This window comes from Bos indicus x Bos taurus, chromosome 22 (assembly GCF_003369695.1).
Source record: "Bos indicus x Bos taurus breed Angus x Brahman F1 hybrid chromosome 22, Bos_hybrid_MaternalHap_v2.0, whole genome shotgun sequence".
Taxonomy (NCBI): domain Eukaryota; kingdom Metazoa; phylum Chordata; class Mammalia; order Artiodactyla; family Bovidae; genus Bos; species Bos indicus x Bos taurus.
This window is the reverse complement of record NC_040097.1, coordinates 29,145,189-29,170,771: the sequence shown is the minus strand read 5'-3', so window position 1 is coordinate 29,170,771 and position 25,583 is coordinate 29,145,189. Positions and strand designations below refer to the sequence as shown.

Genomic DNA, 25,583 nt, shown 5'->3' with positions numbered 1-25,583 from the left:
CACCAGGGAAGTCACAGTTTTTGGGCAGTCAAACTAATTTTCACTTTGATTAACAGAACTATCTGCCACATGAATTACCAAACATCCCGTGGATTGCAATGCAGATCTAAGCACAGAAATGAGGGGATATGTGTGGCTCAAGTGACTACTCCATATTCCAAATCTTTTTCCACTGGGGTGATTTTGCCCCTTTTCCCCAGGGGACATTTGTCACTATCTCGAGACATTCTGAGTTGTCACTGTGAGATGGCAAGGTGTGAATGGCCCCCAGTGGGTAAAAGCCAGGGATCCTGCTAAACATCCTACAACAGACAAGACAGTCTCCACAACAAAGGATTATCCATCCCAAATGTCAACAGTACCAAGGTTGAAAGACTGCTCTAAATGATGGCTTAGCCTCTTTATATTAACAGCTGTTACTTATGAAAGCTACTCAAAGGGAGGCTGATTAAAATAATATGGATTTCTAATTAAAAATCAGTCTCCTAGCCATGCAAATTTAGGAAAAGATTCAGTGGTTCCCTTTCTCATTTTGAAAAATTCCCCCATAAACACAGGTAACTTCATTACTAGGTCAAAATAACACTTTAAAAGCTAAGGAAGAGCAAGCACACCTTCTGTTAATATGAATATATTGTGTCTTTGTGGGGTTTTTATCCAGCACATTAACCTGATGGACAAGATTTCACTTCCAGTGCATGAGCTGTACCTTGGACAGTAAAAGACACAGTCCAATTAGGACAAATAAAGAGAAGGCAGACACGTGTGCGTATGTTCCCTAAACTTTGTCTGAATCGAGTTTTTCCATGTTCTGCTCCACCAAAATGAATATTTTTCCAAGTAAATGATAATTGCAAAATGTTATTATTTTTTCTCTCCCTGGATGGTCCCCTTCTCTGAATATCAATTAAGTTCTGTAAGCAGAAGTAAACTGGGACTTTTATTCTTTGTTTTCGATGGTACAAGAGGGCCCTTGTGCTCTCAGAATAGTTATTTCTAGACTCCAATTCCCTTAGGATAGTTTCCTCTCTAGGATAGTTTCCTCTCTAAGTGTTCCTTCCACTTTATTTTTTAAAATAGTTAACTTGAAATAGACCATTTCAAAGAACCAACTAAAAGGAAAAAAAAAGCCCAACATAAAGAATATTAAGTTTAAACTTCACTGTGGGGAAAACATTAAAATGTTAGTAAGTTGTAGTTGGTTCTATTATTTAATTCTAACAATTAAAACCCAATTTTATCAAGAATAAGAGCTAGTAACTAACATTTAGTGATGGCATAGGTTCTCTTGTTTTAGATGCTATTATTATCCCCATTTTCCAGTGAAGGAAAGTGAGGCAAAGACAAATAACTCACTCCAGAGTATGTACTGAACTCAGATGTCTGGCTGAGAGTCTGTGTTCCTACCTTCTGTGTTACCGTGCCTTTCTGCCAGTTGTAAAATGCCGAAATAGTTTCTTGCGGGAAAGCTCTGATGTGGAGAACACAGAAGAGAAATGGGGACCAGGACAAGGTCAGTGCCCCCTGAGGGCGCTGCAGGTTACTCTTCTCTTGACTGGGGATTAATTAAAATCTGCCCTGGGGATTCTTTCTTATCTGCGGACTCCCCTGAGATGGTCTCTCTGCTTCTGAATTATCCTTCTCCATTCAAAGTCTGAAGTGGTCTCCTTTTCTAAACTTGTAAGCCCAGTGAGACCAGGGAGGAGACCTGACTCATCTGCATCCATAGCACCTCACCCAGCACTGGTCACATGTGAGGCATCTGCTGCTGCTGCTGCTGCTGCTAAGTCGCTTCAGTCGTGTCCAACTCTCTGTGACCCCACAGACGGCAGCCCACCAGGCTCCCCCGTCCCTGGGATTCTCCAGGCAAGAACACTGGAGTGGGTTGCCATTTCCTTCTCCAATGCATGAAAGTGAAAAGTCAAAGTGAAGTCGCTCAGTCGTGTCCGACTCCTAGCGACCCCATGGACTGCAGCCCCCAGGCTCCTCTGTCCCTGGGATTTTCCAGGCAAGAACGCTGGAGTAAGTTGCCATTTCCTTCTCCAATGCATGAAAGTGAAAAGTGAAAGTGAAGTCGCTCAGTCGTGTCCGACTCTTAGCGACCCCATGGACTGCAGTCCCCAGGCTCCTCTGTCCCCGGGATTCTCCAGGCAAGAACACTGGAGTGGGTTGCCATTTCCTTCTCCAATGCATGAAAGTGAAAAGTGAAAGTGAAGTCGCTCAGTCGTGTCCGACTCCTAGCGACCCCATGGACTGCAGCCCCCAGGCTCCTCTGTCCCTGGGATTTTCCAGGCAAGAGTACTGGAGTGGAGTGCCATTGCCTTCTTCTATGAGGCATCTAATAAAGGCTAAATCAATCTTAAAGTGAGTTCAGGAGCAATCGGACTAGGATATCTACTCCAGCGTAGACTGACCGAGGGGACACGGGTATTCAGTCTAAAGGTCATGTCTTCAGAGGGTTGTCACAAGGACAAGTTTTCCACGGGGCAAACTGGGATCCACATCCACAGAGAGACTCACTATGAGAAATATTTCCATTATTGAATATGATATTATTCTAATGTAGAGTTGGCATATTACAGGTGCTGAGTGAATATCACGTGGATAAAATACTATCAAAATTATTTAAACTATAATAAATTATATATAATAATTTAGACATTGTTGAGAACAAGCTATGTTTCCAATGCTAAATGCTGTACATACTTTAGGGTTTCCCAGGGGGCTAGTGGTAAAGAGCCTGCCTGCCAATGCAGGAGACAGGGGTCTGATCCCTGGGTTGGGAAGATCCCCTGGAGAAGGAAACGGCAACCCAATTCACTACTCTTGTCTGGGAAATCCCATGGACAGAGGAGCCTGGTGGGCTACAGTCCGTGGGGTCACAAAAGAGTTGGAAAGGACTCAATGACTAAACAACAACAATTCATAATTTAGGAGATGACCATGTCAAGGAGAAACAATGATCAGTTTCATTTTACAAATAAGGAAATGGAGGACTTCAAGAAACCAAGTAATGTGCAAGGCCAGGCTGTAAACGGCAGACTTAGGATTTGAATCCAGGTCTGACAGTAAATCCTCAACTCCCAACCACTGTGTTACACTGCTTCACTTGTGAGTGTAGATTTGGAAGCTTTCAAGAAGCTGAAAGCCTGATATTTTGAAGGGGAATACAAAGGATGTGCAAGAGGAAATTCAGGCAGTGAGTACTAGGTTAGATCAGATGACATCTGAGGTCCTCATCACTGGGGAAAATTTAAAAAAAAAAAATAATTTAAAAGAATCATGTCAATCCTATAGTTCTCCTGAGTATGCACAGGTATCCATTTGATGCCACTGGAAAATTACCACCCTTGTCAGCAAAGTTCTTCTGAAATGACTTGCTGCTGCTGCTGCTGCCAAGTGGCTTCAGTCGTGTCCGACTCTGTGCAACCCCATAGACGGCAGCCCACCAGGCTCCCCCCGTCCCTGGGATTCTCCAGGCAAGAACACTGGAGTGGGTTGTCATTTCCTTCTCCAATGCATGAAAGTGAAAAGTGAAAGTGAAGTCGCTCAGTCGTGTCCGACTCCTAGCGACCCCATGGGTATATGTAAAAATTATATGTAAAAATTATAAACTCCTGAGCGCAAGCTCCTCCAAGGTTTTTGCTCCTGTTCGTCCTAGGATTCTGACTACTGACAGGCACAGTCTGCCTCACGGATGCATAAAGCTGAAAGTAAGAGGGTTCCACAGAAGCTGACCCAGGGCTGAGAGAGGGTGGGACGAGTTTGGCAAGGAAACATTTGTTAGAAATAATATTTAGTTCTTTCAAAATAGGGGGTGAGTTTAAACGGGCAGTAAATTGACAAAACTAAACAATCTAGAAAAAACTCAGAGGTTTTGAGGGGAGTCTTACTCCTCAAGACTTCAAGAAGGTGACTTAAAGGACTGGATCAAGATAGAAAAGAAAACGTAACTATAAAAAATTGGTTTTCTAGGGATTTTGGTATAAATAAGTAAAAGCTACTACATTCCCTTGCCCAGGAAATTTATCATTGGAATTTAGTCTTTAAAAAAATTCTGTGGTTAAAAAAATATGATTTAAAATTCACCATTTTTAATTATTTTTAAGTGTACAGTTCCATTGTGTTAAGTGTATTCACACTGTTGGGTAGCACATCTCCAGAACTTTTTCATCTTGCAAATCTGAATTTCTATAACCACTAGCCAACAACTCCCTTTCACCCTTTTTACCACCATGGAAGTTACTCTTTTAAAAACCAATTACTACCCTGTTTAGGAAAAGCATCTTAGGAACTTGTGTAGAAATTCAGTTCAGTTCAGTCTCTCAGTTGTGTCCGACTCTTTGCAACCCCGTAAATTAGTGGTTTTTAAAAGATGACTCTATCCTCCAACCAATCTTGCTTGCTTCAGACTGGCTCCACAATCCGAACCAGCTCTGGCCAATCTATCCTGTAACTGTCCTGAACTCGCTGGTTTGTATCATGTGAGTGTGTGTCAAGTGTGTCAAATCTATCAGCAATACTGATAGATTTGCTCGGTTTGTGTCAAGCCTGAAGTCAAGGGGAGATTCTGTCAGCAACCAGAGTCCTCTGTTTAGTCCTGAATGGTAGGTTCTTCCTCCACTTCCAGGGCTTGTCTCCTAAGTGTATAGTTACACCACCCCTAGATTGTCCAGCTGGTGAGTATATTATGCAGTCTTAAATATATTGCATCCTTAAAGCTGTTTGTCCATTTTATTTTCATTTCAAAAATCTGAACAGAAGGCTAGCATATTCTTGAACTCTTGGTGAAATTTAAATGTTAATAAAAATAGTATACCCCCCAAAACATACTAATTACTAAAGAATATGACAGTCTCATGGCATTGCTTGAATAGAAAACAGAAAATGATGGGACTAGGCATTCAAATCGGAGAAAGCAATGGCACCCCACTCCAGTACTCTTGCCTGGAAAATCCCAAGGGCATCGGAGCCTGGTAGGCTGCAGTCCATGGGGTCACTAAGAGTCAGACACGTCTGAGCAACTTCACTTTCACGCATTGGAGAAGGAAATGGCAACCCACTTCAGTGTTCTTGCCTGGAGAATCCCAGGGACAGGGGAGCCTGGTGGGCTGCCGTCTATGGGACGCGCAGAGTCGCATATGGGCTCTGGTCGCACAGAGTCAAACACGACTGAAGCGACTTAGCAGCAGCAGCAGCAGGCATTCAAAGATGTACTGTGTCCCAGCTCTGACACATCTGACCTGTATAACCTAGGGCAACACAAGCTAACCTTTCCTAACCCTAAAATGGAGGGCAATGAGAGAATCCCAACATGACTCAAGGAATTCCTGCGAGAACCAAGAAAGATGCAAACGGAAGGAGTGAAAGAAAATAAACTCTACAGGCAAGGCTCCAACTGCAGACAGGAATACTTAACAGAGAAGAGCAAATATGACCCCTGCTTAATGAACTAAAATTGGAATAAATTTGCCATTGAAATGGGGCAAACTGAACATCACTTAATCACCTGTCAATAGTAAGGGATCTCCTTTAAAAAGTGTATTATGTTTTCAGGCTGACCAGAAAACCACTGTAAATAACACAACACACAGTATTTCCCTCGGCAGCAGTATACAAGTTAGGCATCAGACGCGGATGGGAGTTAGAAAACCTAGCATGTTATTGAAAGTGAACTTGGACTCCAGGGAATGCAGAGCTTTATCATGGGGTTACTGATAAACTCACGAGCAATTCTTAATTTCTAATGTTTGAGTCATTTATCTGTGATCTTGAGATATTTCTCTGCCTCATGAATTAACTTCTCAAAGAATCACTTGCAAAGAGAAACTGAAAATTCAGGAACAGGGAAAAAACACTGGAAATAATATCTCGAGCTTTTTTTTAGAAAAATAAAAATATCACCAATACCGTATTTGCCATTTGCAAGGCGGGATCCATCAAGCCCAGGATTTCTTCATTATAACTTGATTCTAGGCTAATGATGTCATCAATTACATCATCCATCTGAGGGAAAAAGGCAATGGAAGAGAGAGAGATATAAGCAAAAACTGTGCAAAGCAATCCAAAGAGAGATCCATGGTCTTTCCTGATCTAAAGAAGTAACACTCTTTAGTTAGAGTCTAAGAGATGACTGTCCTCTTTCTCTTCAAAGGAATACATTACTGAAGACCATTAATGCTAATGGGTGATGAGGAGGATGATACATGCAACCAGCACATAGTGAGTGATTACTAGGTGCCAGTCACTGGGCTCGGGGCTTTTTATGGACTAACTGATTTACCCTGACAATAACCCTACCAGAACAGGTGCTATTATTACAGCAATTTTTCAGGTGAGATACATGAGAAGCAGCTTGCCCAAAGTCACACATCGAAGAGGGGTTAGAGCCACAGTTTGAACTATGCTTTCAATTGTTATATAAAACTGCCTGCCCTAAACTGGAAAGAGGAACCAGGAAACTTCATCTTGAATGATAGCTGCCTTTTCCTTTTCTCATCTAAATTTATATCCAGTACATTTCCCACACCCTCCTTGGAGTAAAAAAAAAAACCACAGATGGCTGTTCAACCCTTTGTTCCCATAGGATGTGGGGGGCGCTGTGGCTCCCAGGCCACTGGTTAGCCCTGCAGTAACCTTACAATGACTTGTAAACTAAGTCTCTCCTTGTATGCCTGCCAGTGTGCTTGGCACTCCCGGAGGAGAGCACCAGGACGAGGTTATCATTACAGTCGTGGAGCTGACATTCCCTCTAGATCAATTTTATTTCTAAAGTACCAAAACATCAGTCATGATAATAAACAACAGTGATTACATGTGCATTGCAGCAGTTGCAAAGACAAGTCTGTGAAAACATTTCTTCGTAAACATCTTATGTATTTGATCTACTTGGTATGTGTGTGTGTGTGTGTGTTGTGTGTTGTGTGTGTGTGTGCGCACGTGCGCGAGCATGCAAACACCTGCTTGGGTCTTAATAGTGCTTCACAAGTACACAGTGAAAGCTCAGAACTCAGAGGGATGCTCCTGTGTGCCTCTTTGCCATAGTTAAAGAAGACAGGCTTCAACATCATGGCGCTTGTCAGAATCTCGGTTCTCCCACTTTCTGGGTTGGATCACTGCCCCTCATCTTTAAGAGTCACAGTGTGCCAATCTGTAAAATGGGGTTAATAATACTATGCCCTTACTGGATTCTTGTGAGATTTCAGGACAAACCATATGAAGTGCTCACAGTGCCAAGCATACAGCATACATTCAAAAAATGAGTGTCACTGAGTAACTCCAGAGAAGAATAAATGGAGGTCAGTTTTGAGTAACTGCCAGTACTGTTTCCTTTCCAGGTATACCAATTGTATGTCCTGTTTAACAGATGACTTTCGAAGTGAATTGGTAAACTGGAAAATGGGCCAGAAGACTTATGAGCAACCTTTCTTTGTAAATGTTTAATCTTTTTTTTTTTTTTTTCAGGGAAAGGAAATTACTGGCTTTGGTGTGAGAGAATTTTTTAAATAATTTGTTCTCTTATGAAAAGAGTCATACATGTTGATAAAAAGCAAAAAAAAATTTTTTTTCTTCCTCTTATATATCCATGCACTCATTTAAAATATACAAATATAATTAATAAATGGATGTAACATAATTTATATATCCATTAAACAGGATGTCACAGAAGAAATTTTCATTGCTTGGGAAAAGATTCATGAATTATCATTAAATGAATAAATAAAGTTTCCAAAAATATTTTCCATGAGATTTCATTTTATAAAACTATATAGATCTCACACATACACACATCTTGGTTTTACAGATATTCTGTCCAAGTTGCTAACCCATAAATTTGTATAACATACTTTGATAATGGTATCTAAATGAAGTACAGCAGTTTACATCTTATTTATTAAAATTTATGTATTTTAGCACAGTTTAACACCTTATAGCAACTCAGGGAAAAATGCATTTTAGTATCATTTCCCTAGTAGTTTTTAAATCATGAGACATAATGATTTAAAAAAAAAATCAGTGGGGGTGGGGGCAAAAATCCAAAGTCATTAGGAAGGTGTGATTAGCCACAAATATAGATCCTCATTACAAAGTGTTATATCCTTGGGCTGCCGAGTCATTCAGTACCTGCATGCACGATGCTCGTGAATGTGTGTTCATACTTGGGCATTCGCTCTCCGCCCTGTTTTGCTCTTCAAACTTATAAAATCCCTGCAAAAACACAAGCAAAATCAGCCCATGACTTGGATTTGCAAATGACTGTTCAGTGACATTTTCACATGAGGTTGATGGTGTAGCAACAAGATGAACTAAGCTCTCCAGTAAAGTGGAATGTGACCAAGAAATGAAATAATGAAGGAAGAACTTCCATCAAATCAGTCTGACAGATGACAAGCATGGACAGAGAAAAATAAGATGGTTGGTTTGGGTAAAAGGGAGAAGACTTAGTCCCTCTAGAAATTAAAATCAACCAAACTTCAGAAGGGTTACCTCTGAAATCACGTGAACATTTCAGAGGACAATCAAACTCCATTAAAATGATGCTCATCATCTCATAATTTGGAAATAACAGGCATTAAATCACAACTTGCCTTTTAGGTATGCTTCAAATTTTGGTGCCACAATTAGCTTTGAGGTATATTTGAGTCTTGTCTCCAACCCAGCCTTTATAAAAAGCAGCTTTCACCAGCAGCAGCAATTTATTAAGGAAACCGAATTCACCCAGCAAGGAAATCTTTGCTTTTCTGTTAGATTCTCATGTACTATATATTCTTTCAATCCAGCCATGCACACCCTGTGCTTTTTTTGTTTTTCCTTTCCAGCTCAGGAAGAAATAAAAATAATATTCCAGACATTCACAGCAAGCGGAACTTCTAAACTGCCTGTCCGACACCTTTTCTATTTTTACTATCCCTTTTCCACCTTCCCTTCTCTCCCTGCATTTTCAACGCTTTGTAAATGGAAAGGCATGGAAGAGAACACTCAGCTAACAAGCAGAAACGGGATAGGAGAAAAAGGGTCCTCGCCTCCAGGTTCTGCTCCGAGGGGGCCAAGTCCCCTGCCTGGAGCCATAACCCAATAACCCAGTGACAGTGACAGGGACAAGAGGCTAGAGGATGACAGCTAGCATGGGGAGTCTGGGACAAAGGCCGGTGAAGGTGGCCACGCGGACAGACTAGAGTCCACAATCAAGTGCAGGAGGGAGATCCAACAGACAGTCATTCAGTGTAAGAGAAAGGAGAGGGGAGGAGACATGAATTACCTCTTTTTCACAGTTGGAGTTAAGTGTAAGCATAGCCATGGGGCTGTTGGGTGCGCTGCTCCCCGGCACTGGTGGCATGACATGGTCGCCAGGCTGGTTTGGACATGGCAAGCTCAGGACTTGGTTGGCATGTTTATTTGCTAAAGTGGTAGAAAGGTACTGCTTTACCTGCTGCCTTTGGGCTTGCTGTATGTGGTACTTGGTGGGGTTTTCGAGGTGGGTCTGCACCTGAACATAGCCATGGAGGGAAGAGAAGAAAGTGCCGTTATTGGTGAGTTTTGGACGGCTCTTCTTTTCAGGCACAAGCATGAGACAGGCCAGTCCGTTAACAGAATAGATTATTAAGCCCCTGTTAGGTACCAGGCACTGTGTTAATGGATTTTGCTATTACTGAAGTTTAAAGGCTAACTCTTCGGATTTGGGTTAATACTCTGCCTGGTTTCATTTCCCTGCTAATTAACAGTCCATCTCTTTAAAACCTTGTGCCCTTCTTCTCATGCATAATAGCCAAAAATCTGCAACCATCTGTAGGGTAAACATTTTCTAACACATATCTGAAAGAGTTTATTAAGATCAAAACAATAATCTAGAAGAAGGTGTATAACTTATTTCAGTTTTCTTTGGCAAATATAATAGCTTTCTGTTTTGTTTTTAAAAAAAAACCACCTCCTTTAGAAACAACTATAAAATGGTTGTAGAACATAAACAGAAACATTCTGATGATTAAATCCACCAGTTGCAGATTAATTCTTCCCACTTTCATTGGGACATGAGTATTCAACATTTTAATTAAGATCTTAAACTCAACATAAAAAGCAGTTCCACATGAAGTAGTTTCTTTCAAACACAAAAAACACTTCCACAGATGTGTTTGTTTGTTTTTTCTTTTTGGATATGTTTTTAAAGGCATGTATATTAAGCCACCAGTATATTTTCACCTTGTTTCTCATAAGACATTAATAGACAATACGAAGCTTTTAAACAAAATCAATGATACTCAATATAGTCACTTTTTCCTTGAGAAACACAATTTATTCTTATGAGCTAAGAATAGGAGTCATGGGGAGAATACAGCCATGCACAAGAGGGAAAAAAATCCTACTAATATTTACTCTGTTCAAAACTACATTGGATTACTGCTTATGGCATCAAATAATAAACAACATTAAAAAGGAAGACACGTACCAACTGAAAACTGTGTGTCTACTACAATAACACGAAAAGGTGAAACACTCAATTTATGAATTACATTTCAGAGACTGAATATAAGAATAAAGCTCACCTGATAGTGATTATATTCTAGCATTTCCAGCATAACCACGTTTTAGGTGGCCCCAATCCAACAAGAAACAGTAGACTATTCGTTCCCTCTACTTTCTGTAACTCCAATTCGTAGACTGGCATAGAGAAAGCACTATAAACAAGGTGTCCCGAGACACCACCGGAAACTTCATCACAGCAGCCCTGCTTATAATAACCTAAGCTAATTAGTTATGCATGTAAAAAAAAAAAGTTCACACAAAGGGCTTTTTTTTTTTTTGGAAGCCCTACAAGTTTGCTCTTAAATATTGATATCAACCGCCCCCCATCCCACCCAGCTTGACGTCATGCCTTTTTTTCATAAATATAAAAGAACCTTTTTTAAGGGATGAGCTATCAAAGTCAAACTCGCTGTCAGATCAAGGCCAATTCACTATTCATCTTTAGTTCCAGTAGTATTAATAGACAATGCTATTTCTCTTTCAGCAATAGGTTAAGAGCTAGATGCCCTCTTTGGAGAACACTGCCTAAAAGCTACACATGAGACTTTTCTAATGGATGAGTAACTTGGCCCCTTCCAAACACAGAAAGAGTGTCCTTTAGTATGTGGGAGTCCCTGATGAACTTTCGAGTTCAGCAGTCTCATCTTGCATCCAGGTCTCAAGGTACATCTTATTCTTAGCTGGATAGATAAATAAATTTCCTCCTGACCTTGCATCAGGAAAAGGGGGAGCTATTCGAAATAGAAAAGGAAAAATACATATATCCACAGAGGCACTTTCGAATACATATTTACATGGAAATTAAGAAATACACACCTCCCCAATTTAGTCCTCAAATTAGGAAGCATAACAATTTTCACTGAAAATCTTTTAATGTAATTCTTGGTGCTAAAGAAGAATACATTTATCATATACACAACTGGTGTATTTGTATATTTGCTCATTTATTCATTCCATTATTTAATGGTATTATGTGCTAAATGCCGTTCCAGGCAAAGAATGCACATTGTGAGCAAGTAGATACAATTGTCAGCTTTATGACACTGAGAGTCTGGGGTGAAGCAAAGGAAGGAAAACACAAACAGATATATATTTAAAATTATGATAATGGCTGATAGGCACTGCTGAAATGGTGAGATATTTTAAGTACAAGAATTTGAAATTTAATAATTTTGTCCAAATGCCCAGGCTAATGAAGTCCTTTAGTTGACAATCTCAAATTCTTTCAAATGACTGATCTAACGTGCACAGAAACATTTTAAGTTTCATAAAGGGTCCAGACATGATAATGATGAGGACAATAGACATTACTAAAATAAACATCAAATGAGGGCAATGGGTGTAATGTGCTTATTTCACTATTACACTTAAAAAAGAAAGGGCTGCACATTTAAAAATAAATGTTAATTCACTGGCAGATCCTTATTCTTTAAATGAATCAGAATTTCAGGCTTTAGTAAGGAAAAAAGCAACTTCTTGTCTGTTCAGCACTGTCAGTGAGGTCTTTACTACAACCAGATTGGGATGCTCAGAGTGGGATGTATTGTTTCCCTTTTACTGTCAATATATTTTTAAGTAAGTTAAGAACGGACTGGCTATAAACATTATGGAGAAGACAGAACATCCCCAGACATCACCAATCCAACACCTAAAATAGGTAACATAAAGGAGGTCATGATCTATGGGGTGGTGAGGTCTGTGGCAAACTAGAGTGCACGTGCTTCATGTAAAAAAAAAAAAAAGACAAAAAAACAGCTGACATAATCTGTAATTGACTGCAGCCCTGTGGCAATACCATTCCAGTCGAGTTGGGTTTTTTTTTTTTTTTTTTTCAATTTTTCAGTTTAGCCTGCAACCTGAACTTGTTTTTTCAATGAAAACTCCCAGATTACAAAAATGACACCTAATTGTTTGATTTTTCATACTGTACAAGACAAATCAAACACACTTGTTGGTTGGACTCAACAGAAATGTGGTCTCTGCTCTACACCGTCCAGAAGGAGAATCTTTCTTTCTATATTCTGGGGCCCAGCAGGAGCACCGAGGTTCTTAGAAGTTAGTTCTTCTTCTGAAACATTAGTGTCAAATATAGGCCATTCCATTCCTGGTGCTTCTCTGAGAGGCGCATCGTGCCTGGTGGCACAGTCAGCAGAAGAATTAGTAGTATAAACCTGCGATCACATTCAGATCTCGCAGCTTACTACTTATGTGACCTTTGGCACGATATGAACCTTTCCAGGCCTTAGTCACTTCATATGCTCAATGAGGGTGATAACAGAACCTGCCTGCTAGAGGTGTTTTTGGCATTAAATGAAACCACAATTATACTAGGCTTAGCAATCCATCTCAAACAACCGTTTTCAAATTTTCTTTTTTGCCTTAGGACCCTTTTAAACTCTTAAATGTCTTGTGTTTATGTGGGTTTTATCTGTATTTATCATCTTAAGAATTAAAACTGAGAAAATTTTAAAACCCAAGATAACTCACTAGCATATAGTCTGCTGGGCATGAGAACAAAGACACTGTAACACATTATGTAGCCTCTGTAAAACTCTTCTGTATAGAGTTATCCTTGGAATCCACAGGGATGGGTTTTAGGACCTCTGCAGATGGCAAAATCCAAGGATGCTCAAGTCTCTAATATAAAATGGCACTGTACTCTCTTTGAGAGATGAACATTTATAAAAAGGAAAATAACAGTTTGTTATTATTATAAAAGTATGTGTGACCTGGTGGAATGGCAGGAGTCCTGGAGACCCCCAGGGTTCTGGGATGACACTTTGAGAAGCTCTGATCTACCTGTAGCATTGTATCCAGCCCATCCTGGTCATGCTGTTGCCCACTGTGTTGGTGGTGCACAACAAAGTCACTGTGCGTTTTGCTTGCCTCACACTCAAAACACTAATAACCCTAATTTCTCATAGCATTGCTTTTGTTGTTCAATCGCTAAGTCACGTCCAACTCTTTGTGACCCCAACGACTGCAGCACACCAGGCCTCCCTGTCCCTCACTATCTCTCATAGTTTTCCCAAGTTCATGTCCATTGAATTGGTGATGATATCCAACCATCTTATCCTCTACCGCCCTCTTCTCCTTTTGCCTTCCATCTTTCCCAGCATCAGGGTCTTTTCCAATGAGTCGGCTATTCGCACCAGATACCCAAAGTATTGGAGTTTCAACTTCCACAACATTATTATGAGGCTCTATACTATAGTCTTTTGACTGCTTTATTTGGCCACACTGCACAGCATGTGGGATCTTAGTTCCCTGCCCAGGGATCAAACCCTCGCCCCCTACTAGAAGCGTAGAGTCTTAACCACTGGACCATCAGGGAAGTCTCTCCTTTCTCTATAGTAAAAGCCATATAAATGTAACATTCTGTCTTCAACTGTCCTAAACCATAGATTTTTAGTTAGTGATTTCCCTCTCATTCATTTTAAAACTGCCAATGAAAACACATGTGGCATTAAACATCGGTATGATTTCCTGGTAATTTTTGTAGGTTTTTGTCCTTCAAACCAACTGTATTATGGAATTCAGATGCCAAAAATTGGGTATTGTTGAGCAGTTGAGGTGCAGACACAAAATAAAGCTGGAATACTTCTCACTCTATCAAAACACCATATTTTATTGACATAACTTATATTTCACAGAAGTAAGTATGTTAGCTATCTGGGTCAAGGGCAAAAATCCAATGACTTTGAAACTTTTATTTCCTGTTATTACTACTGTCTTTTTCCCTTTTTCCTTCCTTCATTCAGATCCTGAACTGATAGCAAACGAATGGGAATGAATCACTTTCTAGCTGTCACAGTTTAGTTTCCCCACTTCCCAGGTGACACTGACAGGCTGTTTCCCATCGGTTTCATTCTAAAGAGACCCTGGAGCACATCAGTGTAAGATGGTGCCTGCAGATACCATCAAATTGGCTGACAAAAGAATTCACCGGAGCAAAGAAAAATCCCCATCTGATTGATATCCACTGCACTTTGATTACCTCTACTATTTGTAGATCAGAATAAAAATAAAATTGAGTGAATATTCCCATAATTCTTTTACTATAATGGACTTTACTTTTTGAACAAGTCATCAGAGCTTTCAGATTTCTCACTTTGTGTTTAGAGAGAGAATGTGTTCTTTTGTTCAGTAAGTAAAAGAAATATTAAAATGGATTCAATCAGATGCTATCCACTACCACCCCCAAGGGCTTCCTTGGTAGCTCAGCTGGTAAAGAATCTGCCTGCAACGCAGGAAACCCCGGTTCCATTCCTAGGTTGGGAAGATCCCCTGAAGAAGTGATAGGCTACCCATTCCAGTATTCTTGGGCTTCCCTGGCGGCTCAGACAGTAAAGAAGCCATCTGCAATGAGGGAGACCTGGGTTATACGCCTGGATTGGGAAGATGCCCTGGAGGAGGGCATGGCAACCCACTCTAGTATTCTTGCCCTGAGAATTCCCATGAACAGAGGAGCCTGGCAGGCTACAGTCTATGGAGTCGCGAAGAGTTGGATATGACTGAGTGACTAAGCACACACAGCACAGCACCCCCCAAACCACTATGCTCTTCATACTATTTTTAAAGGACAATGTACAGAGATGGTCACTAATGTAATCATCATCCCTTAGAACATGATGAAACAGAGCACATTCTGAAACAGCTAGCATTCTGAAATGACTCACCCAAAGTCTTGCCCTAGGTCATGTATGAGAGGTGACAAGATTCTTTTCAGTCCCACAATTATAATATTACCATGAATGAAAACAACGGCCCAGAACGCAAGTTTTCATTCAGCAATGTTTTCACTGCAACCTGGACAACCTTCTCCTTAATAAAAAAGAAAGACAACAAGGATACAAATCCTGACCTAAGAGAGAAAACCCCAAACCATATGCAGACAAATGCAAATTTAGAAGAGGATATGGAGAAAAGGAACTCTCCTACACTGTTGGTGGAAATGTAAATTGGTATACACTCTACAAACAACAGCATGGAGGTTTCTCCAACAACAACAAAAACCCTAACAACAGAGTGGCAATAAGATCCAGCAAAATTACTCCTGGGCATATATCCAGGAAAAATGGAAACTCTAATTTTAAAAGATACATGCACCCCAAGGTTCATAGTAGCACTATTTACAATAGTCAAGACATGGAAGCAACCTAAATGTCCATCAACAGATGAAGAGATAAAGATGTTGTATATATACACAATGGACTATTACTCAGGCATTCAGTTCAGTTCAGTTCAGTTGTTCAGTCATGTCTGACTCTTTGTGACCCCATGAATTGCAGCACTCCGGGCCTCCCTGTCCATCTCCAACTCCCGGAGTTTACCCAAACTCATGTCCATTGACTTGGTGATGCCATCCAACCATCTCATCCTCTGTCATCCCTTTCTCCTCCTGCCTTCAATCCCTGCATCAGGGTCTTTTCAAATGAGTCTGTTCTTTGCATCAGGTGGCCAAAGTATTGGAGTTTCAGCTTCAATATCAGTCCTTCCAATGAACACCCAGGACTGATCTCCTTTAGAATGGACTGGTTGGATCTCCTTGCAGTCCAACGGACTCTCAAGAGTCTTCTCCAACACCACAGTTCAAAAGCATCAATTCTTCGGCACTCAGCTTTCCTTATAGTCCAACTCTCCCATCCATACATGACTACTGGAAAAACCACAGCCTTGACTAGATGGGACCTTTGTTGGCAAAGTAATGTCTCTGCTTTTTAATATGCTGTCTAGGTTGGTCATAACTTTCCTTCCAAGCAGTAATCATCTTTTAATTTCATGGTTGCAGTCACCATCTACAGTGGTTTGGAGCCCCACAAAATAAAGTCTGCCACTGTTTCCACTGTTTCCCCATCTATTTGCCATGAAGTGATGGGACCAGATGCCATGATCTTAGTTTTTTGAATGTTGAATTTTAAGCCAACTTTTTCACTCTCCTCTTTCACTTTCATCAAGAAGCTCTTTAGTTCTTCTTCAATTTCTGCCATAAGGGTGGTGTCATCTGCATATCTGAGGTTATTGATATTTCTCCCAGCAATCTTGATTCTAGCTTGTGCTTCATCCAGCCCAACATTTTTCATGATGTACTCTACATATAAGCTAAATAAGCAGGGTGACAATATACAGCCTTGACGTACTCCTTTTCCTATTTGGAACCAGTTTGTTGTTCCATGTCCAGTTCTAACTGTTGCTTCCTGACCTGCATACAAATTTCTCAAGAGGCAGGTCAGGTGGTTTGGTATTCCCATCTCTTTCAAAATTTTCAACAGTTTATTGTGATCCCACACAGTCAAAGGTTTTGGCATAGTCAATAAAGCAGAAATAGATGTTTTTCTGGAACTCTCTTGCTTTTTCAATGATCCAGCGGATGTTGGCAATTTGATCTCTGGTTCTTCTGCCTTTTCTAAAACCAGCTTGAACATCTGGAAGTTCATGGTTCATGTATTGCTGAAGCCTGGCTTGGAGAATTTTGAGCATTACTTTACTAGCATGTGAGATGAGTGCAATTGTGCGATAGTTTGAACATTCCTTGGCATTGCCCTTCTTTGTGATTGGAATGAAAACTGACCTTTTCCAGTCCTGTGGCCACTGCTGAGTTCTCCAAATTTGCTGGCATACTGAGTGCAGCACTCTCACAGCATCATCTTTTAGGATTTGAAATAGCTCAACTGGAATTCCATCACCTCCACTAGCTTTGTTCATAGTGATGCTTCTAAGGCCCACTTAACTTCACATTCCAGGATGTTTAGCTCTAGGTGAGTGATCACACCATCACGATTATCTGGGTCATGAAGGTCTTTTTGTACAGCTCCTCTGTGTATTCTTGCCACCTCTTCTTAATACCTTCTGCTTCTGTTAGGTCCATACCATTTCTATCCTTTATTGAGCCCATCTTTGCATGAAATGTTCCCTTAGATTCTCTAATTTTCTTGAAGAGATCTCTAGTCTTTCCCATTCTATTTTTTCCTCTATTTCTTTGCACTGATCACTGAGCCACTTAGGCATTACAAAGAATAATATAATGCCACAGCCAGCAATATGGATGGACCTAGAGTTTATCATACTAAGTAAGTTGAGAAAGACAAACACCATATAGTATCAGTTACACGTGCTAAGCCACTTCAGTCATGCCTGACTCTGTGTGACCCCATGGACTATAGCCTGCTAGGCTCCTCTGTCCACAGGATTCTCCAGGCAAGAACACTGGAGTAGGTTGCCACTTCCTGCTCCAGGGGATCTTCCCAAACCAGACTGAACCCACGTCTCTTACATTTCTTGCATTGGCAGGTGGGCTCTTTACCACTAGCACCACCTGGGAAGCTGTTATCACTTATATAAGGAATCTAAAAAAAAAAGATACAAATGAGCATATTTAAAGACAGAAAACAGAGTCTGAGACATGGGAAACAAACTTATGGTTTTCCAAAAAGAAAAGCAAGGGTTGGGGGGCATAAATCAAGAGTTTGGGATTAACAGAAACACACAACTATACATGAAACAGATAAACAACAAAGTCTGATTGGATAGCACAGGGAACTATATTCAATATCTTGTAATAACCTATAATGGAACAGAATTTGAAAGAGAATATACACATATATTGGAGAAGGCAATGGCACCCCACTCCAGTACTCTTTGCCTGGAAAATCCCATGGACAGAGGAGCCTGGTGGGCTGCTGTCTATGGGGTCACACAGAGTCGGACACGACTGAAGTGACTTAACAGCAGCAGCATACACATATATTCTTTTTCAGATTTTTCTTTCTTGTACAGCTGAAACTAATACAGCACTGTAAATCAACTATGCTTCAATTTTTTAAAAATCATATGCAAAAAAAAAAAAAAAAAAAAGATCAGTACTTAAATAAGTGACTACAGTTGATATAGCCAGGTCTTCTTCCCTATCACAGAGATCTGCCCACCAGCCCAATTAGGCCTGCTCTCTGCTTTTGCATGGCCTAAACACTAAGAATAGATTTTTACAGTTTTAACTGGCTGAAAATCATGAAAAGAAGAATGATATTTCATGATACATGAGAATTTTATGAAATCCAAATTTCAATGTCCATAAATAAAGTTTGCTTGGCACACAGCCCCGTCCATTCGTTGACATGTTGTCCATGGCTGCTCCCACACTATAGCAGCGGAGCCCAGGTGGCTCCTAGCCTAAAATATCTACTATCTGGGTTTTTAGAGAAAATGTCAATCCTTGCTCTGTAAGAAAGTTTTACCAATCTAGAATTCAGTTTTCCTACTATGTTGAAGCTTCAGCAAGATTTGAAGAATGAGGTGATTTTTTTTTCAAAAGAGAAATACAATATGTATAAATAATTTTATAGTTGTTTTTCCAAATAACTGGACAAATGAACAGAGGATATGCTTAATTATCCCTATTTTAAAGGCTGTAAAACAAAAACAAACTCTAAAAGGAAAAGTGAAAAGGCTCACCAGGGTTAGAAAACAAACTCAGGGCCCTGCCTCCTGTGTCCAGTAACAAATGATGGAACCCCTTCACTGCTGATCAATTTCCATCAAGGATTTGAACTGAGTAAAGAGACAAAGATAAACCTACATCCAGAAGTGTACTCCCATATCTTATGCATGCAAAAATATGCATGAATTTATATTGTATTGTTTTTGATCTGCACAGTTTAACACCACTTCCTGTCTTACTACTCTGTTGCTGCTGCTGCTAAGTCGCTTCAGTTGTGTCCAACTCTGTGCGACCCCACAGACGGCAGCTCACCAGGCTCTCTGAATTCAGACGGATGTGTAGTAAATGTGCACATGAGGAACGGCGAGCAAATCTATTTTTCTAAAACTGTGATGTTGTAATAGAATAAAGTGGACTGCCCTATTAAAAGTTCCTAGCAAGCTTCTTATCCTAAACCAATGACCTATAAAATAAAGGACTTACTCTAAACTGCAAAGTGGGCATGCTTGGTATTTAGGAAAAACAATATTCAGCAGTCTTAAAAAAAAAAATAAAAAGGAAGTATTACTGTAAGAAAACTCACAGTATATATATTATTTTTTCTCTCTCAGACTAAAATAAACCCAAGGTCTGAGTATTAAAAGAACATCAAGTGTTTATCTCAGCCAAATAGAAATATGAGAGATTAAAGGGTGGCAGCCATCTGCCTGCAGAGTATGAATAATCCCAGGTTAAAAACACCACTTACAGAATCAAATTTCTATAAGAGAAGCAGCAAGACCCAATAAACTTAATCCATTACTCACTTTAAAGAAAAACCATGCATTTACATTCTGAGGACCATATAAATCATGATGCACAGTTATATCATATTAAATATAGCAGGATTTTTTTTAAAACACAGAAAACAGAATTAGCATTAATTCAATCAAAACTGTATATCATGTACCTGATGCTGTGCATTTTATATTCACTCCTGCTGCTGCTGCTGCTGCTGCTAAGTCGCTTCAGTTAGGTCTGACTCTGTGCGACCCCAGAGACGGCAGCCCACCAGGCTCCCCCGTCCCTGGGATTCTCCAGGCAAGAACACTGGAGCGGGTTGCCATTTTCTTCTCCAATGCAGCAAAGTAAAAAGTGAAAGTGGAGTCGGACCAGCGACCCCATGGACTGCAGCCTACCAGGCTCCTCCGTCCATGGGATTTTCCAGGCAAGAGTACTGGAGTGGGGTGCCATTGCCTTCTCCAATATTCACTCCTAGCTCAGGTCAATTTAAAATAAAGCTCAGAAATCACTTGGATAGCTTATAAAGTATTCTTGAAAGCTTCTTCTCACAATTTTTTAAAATCATATGATGACAACTGATTACATACAGAAGGAACTATAGACTCTTCAGATTTTCATAGGTTTAACCTCTTATATTGAATTGCTGCTATTCAGAGTATACCCAATTGTCCTCTTCCAAACACAAAAATAGGGTTGAGTGCAAGTCTTCATGTCTAAATAAATCATTTAGGATCTTGTTAAGTGCTGTGTGATTCTGTAGGTCTGGGGTAGGGCCCAGGATCCTGCATTTCTAATAAGCTCCCAGGGGAAGTCTACCCTGCTGGTCAATAAATCACACCACCCTCTGAGTGCAAGGCTTTAACACATTTTCACCTCAACTTCTGCTCCCATCAAAAGAGTTATATCTTCACCATTCACTCACCAAATACTATCTACCAGCCAGATACCAGGCAACTGTCTTCGTTAGACACAGGCTGTTCAGGGGCAAGCCTCACCCAGAAGGTGACATGTAAGTATAGGTCTATAGTTGGGGAAAGAGAATGAGCTAGGAGATGGGTGGAAAGAGCAATCCAGCAAAGTACAAAAGTCCTCGGTGTGAACAAGCCTCTCCTGTTCAGGGAAGAGTAAGGAGGCTCTTCACACACACTCCCCTTGGCTGCTTCTTGACAGGGTTTGACACTTGCCTGGGTTTTCTCCTGCCCTGCCTCTTTCATCATTTCTTCCCAGTGGCCTTTGCTAGTTTTCTCCTCTTCTCTCCTTCTTAAATGTCAGAGCACCCTAGGGTTCAGAGCTTGACTTCCTCTCTCTGCAAGCACAGCCCTGATGAAGATCCAGGCTCCTGGATTTAAACACCTGGTTCAGATGTCCTGAACTCCACAGTCACCTCCACCAGCCTACTCCATTGGGAGGACTGAAGACATCCTCCCCTCCTGCCACACTCTTCTCCATCTTAGTAGATGGCAATCGCATTCTTCCATTACGTTGAAATGTATGAAATTAAATTAAATAACCTTCATCTGGTTCAACCTAGTTGCTCATTTCCAAAACTGTGGTCAACTTCATCATCTTCAATTCATTTCTTTCCTTCACACCCTACATCCAATCCATCAAGAGGCACTGGTTTTCTTTTTAGGATATATCCCAAATGTAACTAATTTTCATCATCTCTACTGTTACCTCTTTAACAAAGTCAGTTCAGTTCAGTTCAGTCGCTCAGTCGTGTCCGACTCTCTGTGACCCCATGAATCGCTGCACGCCAGGCCTCCCTGTCCATCACCAACTCCCGAAGTTCACTCAGACTCACGTCCATTGAGTCAGTGATGCCATCCAGCCATTTCATCCTCTGTCATCCCCTTCGCCTCCTGCCCCCAATCCCTCCCAGCATCCGAGTCTTTCCCAGTGAGTCAACTCTTCGCATGAGGTGGCCAAAGTACTGGAGTTTCAGCTTTAGCATCATTCCTTCCAAAGAAATCCCAGGGCTGATCTCCTTTAGAATGGACTGGTTGGATCTCCTTGCAGTCCAAGGGACTCTCAAGAGTCTTCTCCAACACCACAGTTCAAAAGCATCAATTCTTCGGCGTTCAGCCTTCTTCACAGTCCAACTCTCACATCCATACGTGACCACAGGAAAAACCATAGCCTTGACCAGATAGACCTTTGTTGGCAAAGTAATGTCTCTGCTTTTCAATATGCTATCTAGGTTGGTCATAACTTTCCTTCCAAGGAGTAAGCGTCTTTTAATTTCATGGCTGCAGTCACCATCTGCAGTGATTTTGGAGCCCCCAAAAATCAAGTCTGACACTGTTTCCACTGTTTCCCCATCTATTTCCCATGAAGTGATGGGACCGGATGCCATGATCTTCATTTTCTGAATGTTGAGTTTTAAGCCAACTTTTCACTCTCCTCTTTCACCTTTAACAAGGTAAAACACCCTAAAATCGATGTTTTAACAAGCTCTCATCACTTTAACAAGGCCATCATCATTTCACATTTGGGTGACTGAAAAGCCTCTTGACTCTTCCACCTACTATGTGCTCTCTTGCAGCCTATGTTCAATATACTGTGTGATCCTTGTAAAACATGTCAGATCATACCACTCCTGTGCACAAAGAACCCCTCTCCAATGGCTCCCTATTTATCTCTGAGGAAAATAAAACTCCTTACAATGGCCTGCCTGCTGCTAACCCTAACCCTAACCCTAAGTCACTTCAATCATGTCCGACTCTGTGCGACCCCATAGACGGCAGCCCACCAGGCTCCCCCGACCCTGGGATTCTCCAGGCAAGAACACTGGAGTGGGTTGCCTTTTACTTCTCCAGTGCATGAAAGTGAAAAGTGAAAGTGAAGTTGCTCAGCAGCCTTCCAGGCTCTGCCATCCATGGGATTTTCCAGGCAAGAGTACTAGAGTGGGGTGCCTTTTACTTCTCCAGTGCATGAAAGTGAAAAGTGAAAGTGAAGTTGCTCAGCAGCCTTCCAGGCTCCGCCATCCATGGGATTTTCCAGGCAAGAGTACTAGAGTGGGGTGCCATTGGCCTACAAGTCCCTAAACCAGAGCTGTCCATGGGCTTGTTAGATATGCTCATTCTTGGGCTCCACACCAGAACTGATGCATCAGTATTTCTGAGTGAGGATCACAATTAATGTTTTAACAAGCTCTCCAGGTAGATTCTTATCCACAACAAAGTTTGAAGACTCCAGCCCACTGTGCCCACCTCCCCTTCCATCCCGAGGTCATTTCTCTCTGATCTTATCTCCCATAACCATCCTAAGCACTTAGAAACCCCAATCCCCTCCCCACCAGTGACCCCCACCCACCCCTACTCTGTTCTCTGTGTCCAGAACATGGCCTGGCACATAGTAGGAGCTCAGCAAATATGTAGAGAATTGATGACTGAGTGGAGGCAGTGGGGCTGAAATGCATGGATGAGGGGAGAGACTAGAAAACTAAGGACGAAGGGTATCAGACTGTTTAGGGCCTTGGACAGGTTAGAGGTTAGGGTCCTGACAGATTCTGGAAATGTCCTGAAGGAATGGAGAAGTGGCAGACTGACTTTCTTCTTGACTAATTCAGAAAACCCTGGAGGAAATGTCTCCAAGCCAGGCAGATGATTCACAGTGCACCTCCCCAATCTGAGTTACAAAACTTCCTTTTCTGTGAGGGCAGACCCAAAGACTGCCAACTCTTACAGCTCTTATTCATGATGCTTAGGGCCCTGAGGATCTAACACACATGGCTAAGAGCCTGGACATTTGTCTCTATCTCTAGCTTCCCTCATAGCTCAGTTGGTAAAGAATCCACCAGCAATGCAGGAGACCCCAGTTCGATTCCTGGGTCAGGAAGAGCCACTGGAGTAGGGACAGGTTACCCACTCCAGTATTCTTGGGCTTCCCTTGTGGCTCATCTGGTAAACAATCTGTCTGCAATGTGGGAGACCTGGGTTCAATCCCTGGGTTGGGAAGATCCCTTGAAGAAGGGAAAGGTTACCCATTGCAGTATTCTGGCCTGGAGAATTCCATGCACGGTATAGTCCATGGGGTCGGAAAGAGTTGGACATGACTGAGTGACTTTCACTACACTGTAGACCTCTTGATAAGTCACAATTAAAGCAGAAGTCCTCAAGCTGGTGGCCCATAGGCACAGTCCACAGGTATGGCTTAATGGCCTACAGAGTATTTAATTAAAAATTAGGAGTTCTCATACTAAAATTTGGATGTCTGGTTTCTCTGAATACAAAGACCTAGCAACAATGAACAACCACCCAGTGGGCCAGTAGGGGGCGGAGCTGAGAAGCAGCTGCCTTCCTTTGATGTGACTCTTGCTCTTCATTTTGCCACATTCTTGTTCAGTCACTAAGTTGCGTCCACCTCTATGTGACCTCACGGACTGCAGCACACCAGGCTTCCCTGTCCTTCACTATCTCCCGGAGCTTGTTCAAACGCACGTCCATTAAGTCGACAATGCCATCCAACTATCTCATTCTCTGTCGCCCCCTTCTCCTGCCTTCAATCCTATTCCCAGCATCAGGGTCTTTTCTAATGAGTCAGCTCTTCGCATCAGGTGGACAAAGTACTGGAGCTTCAGCTTCAGCATCAGTCCTTCCAGTGAACATTCAGGGTTGATTTCCTTTAGGATTGACTGGTTTAATCTCCCTGCTGTCTAAGAGACTCTCAAGAGTCTTCTCCAGCACCATAGTTCGAAAGCATCAATTCTTCAGCACTCAGCCTTTTTTATGGTCCAACTCTCACATCCCATACATGACCACTGGAAAAACCACAGGCTTGCCTATATGGACATTTGTCAGCAAAGTGATGTTTCTGCTTTTTAATATGCTATCTAGGATTGTAATAGCTTTTTTCCAAGGAGCAAGCGTCTTTTAATTCTGTGGTTGCAGTCACCATCTGCAGTGATTTTGGAGTCCAAGAAAATAAAATCTGTCACTGCTTCCCCTTTCTTCTCATCTATTTTTTGTGAAGTAATGGACAAGATGCCATGATCTTCATTTTTTGAATGTTGAGCTTTAAGCCAGATTTTTCACTCTCCTCTTTCATTTTCATCAAGAGGCTCTTTAGTTCCTCCTTGCTTTCTGCCATTAGAGCAGTATCATCTGCATATCTGAGGTTGCTGATATTTCTCCCAGCAATCTTGATTCCAGTTTGTGATTCATCCAGCCCAGCATTTCACATGATGTGTTCTGCATATAAGTTAAATAAGCAGGGTGACAATATAAAATCTTGACATACTCCTTTCCCAATTTGGAACCAGTCTGTTGCTCTATGTCCAGCTCTAAATGTTGCTTCTTGACCTGCATACAGGTTTCTCAGGAAGCAGGTAAGGCGGTCTGGTATTCCCATATCTTTAAGAATTTTCCACAGTTTGCTGTGATCCACACAGTCAAAGGCTTTCAGGTATTCAGTGAAGCACAAGTAGATGTTTTTCTGGAATTCCATTGCTTTTTCTATAGTCCAACATATGTTGGCAATTTGATCTCTGGTTATCACTCCTTATTCTGATACTTAAAACGGCCCTGATCTACTCATTAATTTGCTTGGCTCCTGAAGGCATTTAAATTGGTAAACTCCCTTAGCCTTTCACATTCCATATTCCAGGAGGTAGTTCCAAATCCGATGAAATGATGGTAGCATAAGTGGGACTAGAATACACTAAATGAACAATCTCATATGATACAGGTGAGACAATGAATTGATACTAAGTTTTTAAAAGTACATGCTCATCTAGCAATTCACACTTTACACAACTTTTCTAAGGTAATCATCAGATGTAAGGGCAAAGATTTAAGAACACAGAGGTCCAGCAGAGCATTACCTAAAAAAGAAGACCTTA

The 25,583-nt window shown here is 41.2% G+C and overlaps 1 protein-coding gene across 14 annotated transcripts in view; it reads right to left on the bottom strand.

The window, feature by feature from the left end:
* Positions 1-25,583, bottom strand: part of MITF (melanocyte inducing transcription factor) — a 228,773-nt gene that overhangs the window by 25,720 nt on the left and 177,470 nt on the right. For 11 of the 14 annotated variants that reach the window (XM_027523872.1, XM_027523870.1, XM_027523871.1 and 8 more), the window contains 3 exons: positions 9,260-9,487; positions 8,125-8,208; positions 5,911-6,006 (listed from right to left, as the gene is read on the bottom strand). In XM_027523872.1, the coding sequence (XP_027379673.1) occupies positions 5,911-6,006; positions 8,125-8,208; positions 9,260-9,487 (408 nt within the window). The remainder of the gene's footprint in view (positions 1-5,910; positions 6,007-8,124; positions 8,209-9,259; positions 9,488-25,583) is intronic. The other 3 variants (XM_027523877.1, XM_027523880.1, XM_027523881.1) reach the window with 1 other exon arrangement.